This window comes from Pteropus vampyrus, unplaced genomic scaffold (assembly GCF_000151845.1).
Source record: "Pteropus vampyrus isolate Shadow unplaced genomic scaffold, Pvam_2.0 Scaffold646, whole genome shotgun sequence".
NCBI lineage: Eukaryota > Metazoa > Chordata > Mammalia > Chiroptera > Pteropodidae > Pteropus > Pteropus vampyrus.
The window spans coordinates 86,069-89,398 of NW_011889427.1; the positions used below are offsets into that span (position 1 = coordinate 86,069).

Genomic DNA, 3,330 nt, shown 5'->3' on the forward strand with positions numbered 1-3,330 from the left:
TCAAGATCCACCAGTCTCTGATGAGATGATGTTTAGACGAGACTTTGCACGTTTGGCTCTAAGCTGATGCTGTAATGAGTAAGACATTTGGGGACGTTGGCTTAGAGTTTATTTTACATGAGGGAGAGCAGTGGATTTTGGAGTCCGCAGGTGTAATTTTATGGACTGAAATGGGACCCTCAAACTTTGCATGTTGGAGTTTGAATTCTCAAAGATGGTATTTAAAATTGGGCTTTCAGGAGGCAGGAAAGGCTAAGTGAGGGCATGGTGCAGTGGTCCCATCTCACTAGGACAGGAGCGTTGGGAAAAGAAGAGACATGAGAAGTGACTGGCACATCCAAAGTGTCCCCTGACCCTATCTCACCACAGACACCGATAAGTTGTCCAACATGGTGCTCTGTACAAGTGCATCCACCAAGATGTCTCTGTCAAAAGTTTTCTGAGTTCTTAGTGGTGCCCATGAGTCAGCAACCAGCTGTGCCCCGACCTGAGACAGATATATCATTCAATAGTTCCCGAGTGACCTTGAATCATAAGTGTGCATGACACGTAGGGTAAGCAGGTCACCTTTAGACTTCCTGATTATAACCTGCCTGGGGGTCCACAAATGGACAAACGAGTTAGATTAACGATAACAGATGAACTAGGGACAGGTGAAGGCCATATATGCACGAAATCCCTCTTCTGTGACTGGTCTGGGCGGAGTCTGTGAGATTGAGCTGGGATCGAGCTTCATGGAGCTCAGACTTAGTGAAATTAGGACAATAGATGAACCTGGTCATGTTGGGAGGATTTCAAAATCCACCTGAGTAAGTGAAGACCTGGAGGGTACTGTGTTGTAGGTAGGAGAGAAATTGCATCGGATAGAGTCCTGGGGGGCTGATTCTACCCATGTGGGCCATGTGTCCTGTCTGAAGGGAGGCCCATGTGGGGACAGCACGTGTCTGTGGGGGGCAGAGCCTGAGCTCAGCACACAGGTCCCTGCACCGTGCTGTGTCTCATTCTGTGTGGAAACAGTTCCCAGCCTCAGGGACATAAAGCCCTTAGGTGGTCTCTCTGTCACGAAATCAGAAAGGACACATTGAAAGCTGCTGCAGGAAAGGTCCCCAGGCACGGCTGATCTGCCATTTACAGACACGTTACTTCTTCATTTCTCGTCTGTGTGAGAATGTGGAAAATTAGAGGCCCAAAGAAGCAGTAATTCTCCTGGGAGGCAGCTGAGAGGTTTGAGAGGAAATCGCTGCTCCCAACAGGAAGCCCCTTCCCCAGCTCCCTGTGCACCTGCTGCTGGGCTGGTCTGTGTGAGCTGTGCTGTGTGTAGCCTCAGCGCCCCCTGGTGTCCTGAGCACCCTCTCCTGTCTCCCTCAGGGAGGTTTGTGACAGGGCTCACACTGAAGTCTCCTCACTGTGTCCTTCGCACAGTAATACACGGCCGTGTCCTCAGGCTTCAGGCTGCTCATTTGCAGATACAGCGTGTTCTTGGCGTTGTCTCTGGAGATGGTGAATCGGCCCTTCACGGAGGCAGCGTAGTTTGTGCTGCTGCCATCACCATTAATGTATGAGACCCACTCCAGCCCCTTCCCCGGAGCCTGGCGGACCCAGTTCATGTAGTAGCTACTGAAGGTGAATCCAGAGGCCACACAGGAGAGTCGCAGAGACCCCCCGGGCTGCACCACGTCTCCCCCAGACTCCACCAGCTGCACCTCACACTGGACACCTGTGAACACAGACACGTCAGTGTCAGGAAAATGTCATACGTCCGTGTTCCTCACTCACACCCACTCATGTACGCAGTGTCCCCTGTTCCCCAACAGTCACCTCGTAAAACAGCGACGAGGAAAACCCAGCGGATCCCAGCTGATCCCATGGTGCGGTGTGCGTGTTCAGACCTGATCCCGGAATGGAGACACCTGGGAATCGTGGGGCTGGGCTCCTGTCCCAGAGCTGCAGGCTCGGGGCTGGGCTGGCTTTTATCAGCAGAGGGACCTTATTTGCATGTGCTCTGACTGTATAAGGAGCTCTGGGGTTGGGGTCCCACAGAGAGGGTGGAGACCCACAGCAGTTGTGGGTTTCTCTGGGCACGTGGTGGCAAGTTGCTCATTTAGTGAAATATGACTTTTACTGTGACATGTGTTACTTAAACACTTAGCACCATCACCTTATTTCATTTTCCTCATGCACATAAGTCATGGGATGTGATATCATTTACCTGCATCACAGGTGAACAAGGCCAAACAGGACCACAGAGAGCTTGCTGGTGTCGAGAGCACAGGTGTGTAAGAGTGAACTCATGTGTCTGGCCCTGCATGCTCCCCCCTGCACCCCACTGCTCCTCTGGGCCACCTCAAGGAGAGAGTGGATGTGCTCAGTGAGGTGTAGGTCTGCGTCCTGCATGAGCGCGTGTGGGATTAGCTGCCTTCCAGGGCTAACGGAGAACACGTGTGAGAACCAGGGTCACAGGTGTATTGCAGGCGTCGGGCCCATCTGAGTGTCACTCTCTGTGCCTCTAACTTTCTCTGTCCACTGATAACTGCACTTGGACGGTAGTCGTCTTGCTGTGGTAGAGCTCTGTCAGCCACAGCCACGCCAGGATGATGTGTACAGTTGGAATCACACACACACACATGATGTCCATGTTACAGCCTCAGCATCATAATTGGAAATGCAGCGTGTGGTGTGACGCGGACTCGCACGAGTCAGTGCTGAACCTCCTTCCGATGAGTGCGTCTGTGCCGTGTGAGTCCGCGCACCTGCTGAGGGGTATTGGTTTGTCCCTTGTCCCTGGGCTCTATGAGGAAAACCAACGCTCAGCCTGTAGAAGGAGAGACCTGAGAAAATGTTATTCTTCTTATGACACGCAGCCACAGTGACAAGCAAGCTGCACTAAGTGCTAATCAGTAAATTCCCTTCAAAATATCAGCTATGTGACATCATAGATGCTGTACCCCGAGGGCTGGATACTCAGTTGCCCGAGAAAAATATGATATTATAATTGGTCTGCCCTTTTGATAGGTGTCCAGAGGGCACAGCCCTAGAAAGAAGAAAAGCTCAACGAGAAACAGTTAATCATTCAAAAATCCAGTGTCTTAAATGTCTGGGAGCACTTCTCCCAGTGAGAGCACAGAAGGCCATGTGTGAACCAGGAAGCAAGACCTCAAGATGCTGAGTCTGTGGTTGTCTTTACCATGAATTCTCTGCCCCAGGACTGTGTGAAGTTAATTGCAGCTGTCTCATTAAGCCTCTTCATCTCTGTTACTTTTTATAGCAGCTCACATGGACTATGCAATCGGTATAGAGCAATGGGGATGCTCCCGTAACATATACATCAAA

At 51.1% G+C, this 3,330-nt stretch overlaps 1 gene segment (V, D, J or C); it reads right to left on the reverse strand.

The window, feature by feature from the left end:
* Nucleotides 1-1,364: 1,364 nt before the first annotated feature.
* On the reverse strand, nt 1,365-1,928 carry LOC111733816. The segment is given in 2 exon segments: nt 1,365-1,717; nt 1,819-1,928. Coding segments are annotated over 2 exon segments (402 nt in total).
* Between the last annotated feature and the right edge of the window lie 1,402 nt (nt 1,929-3,330).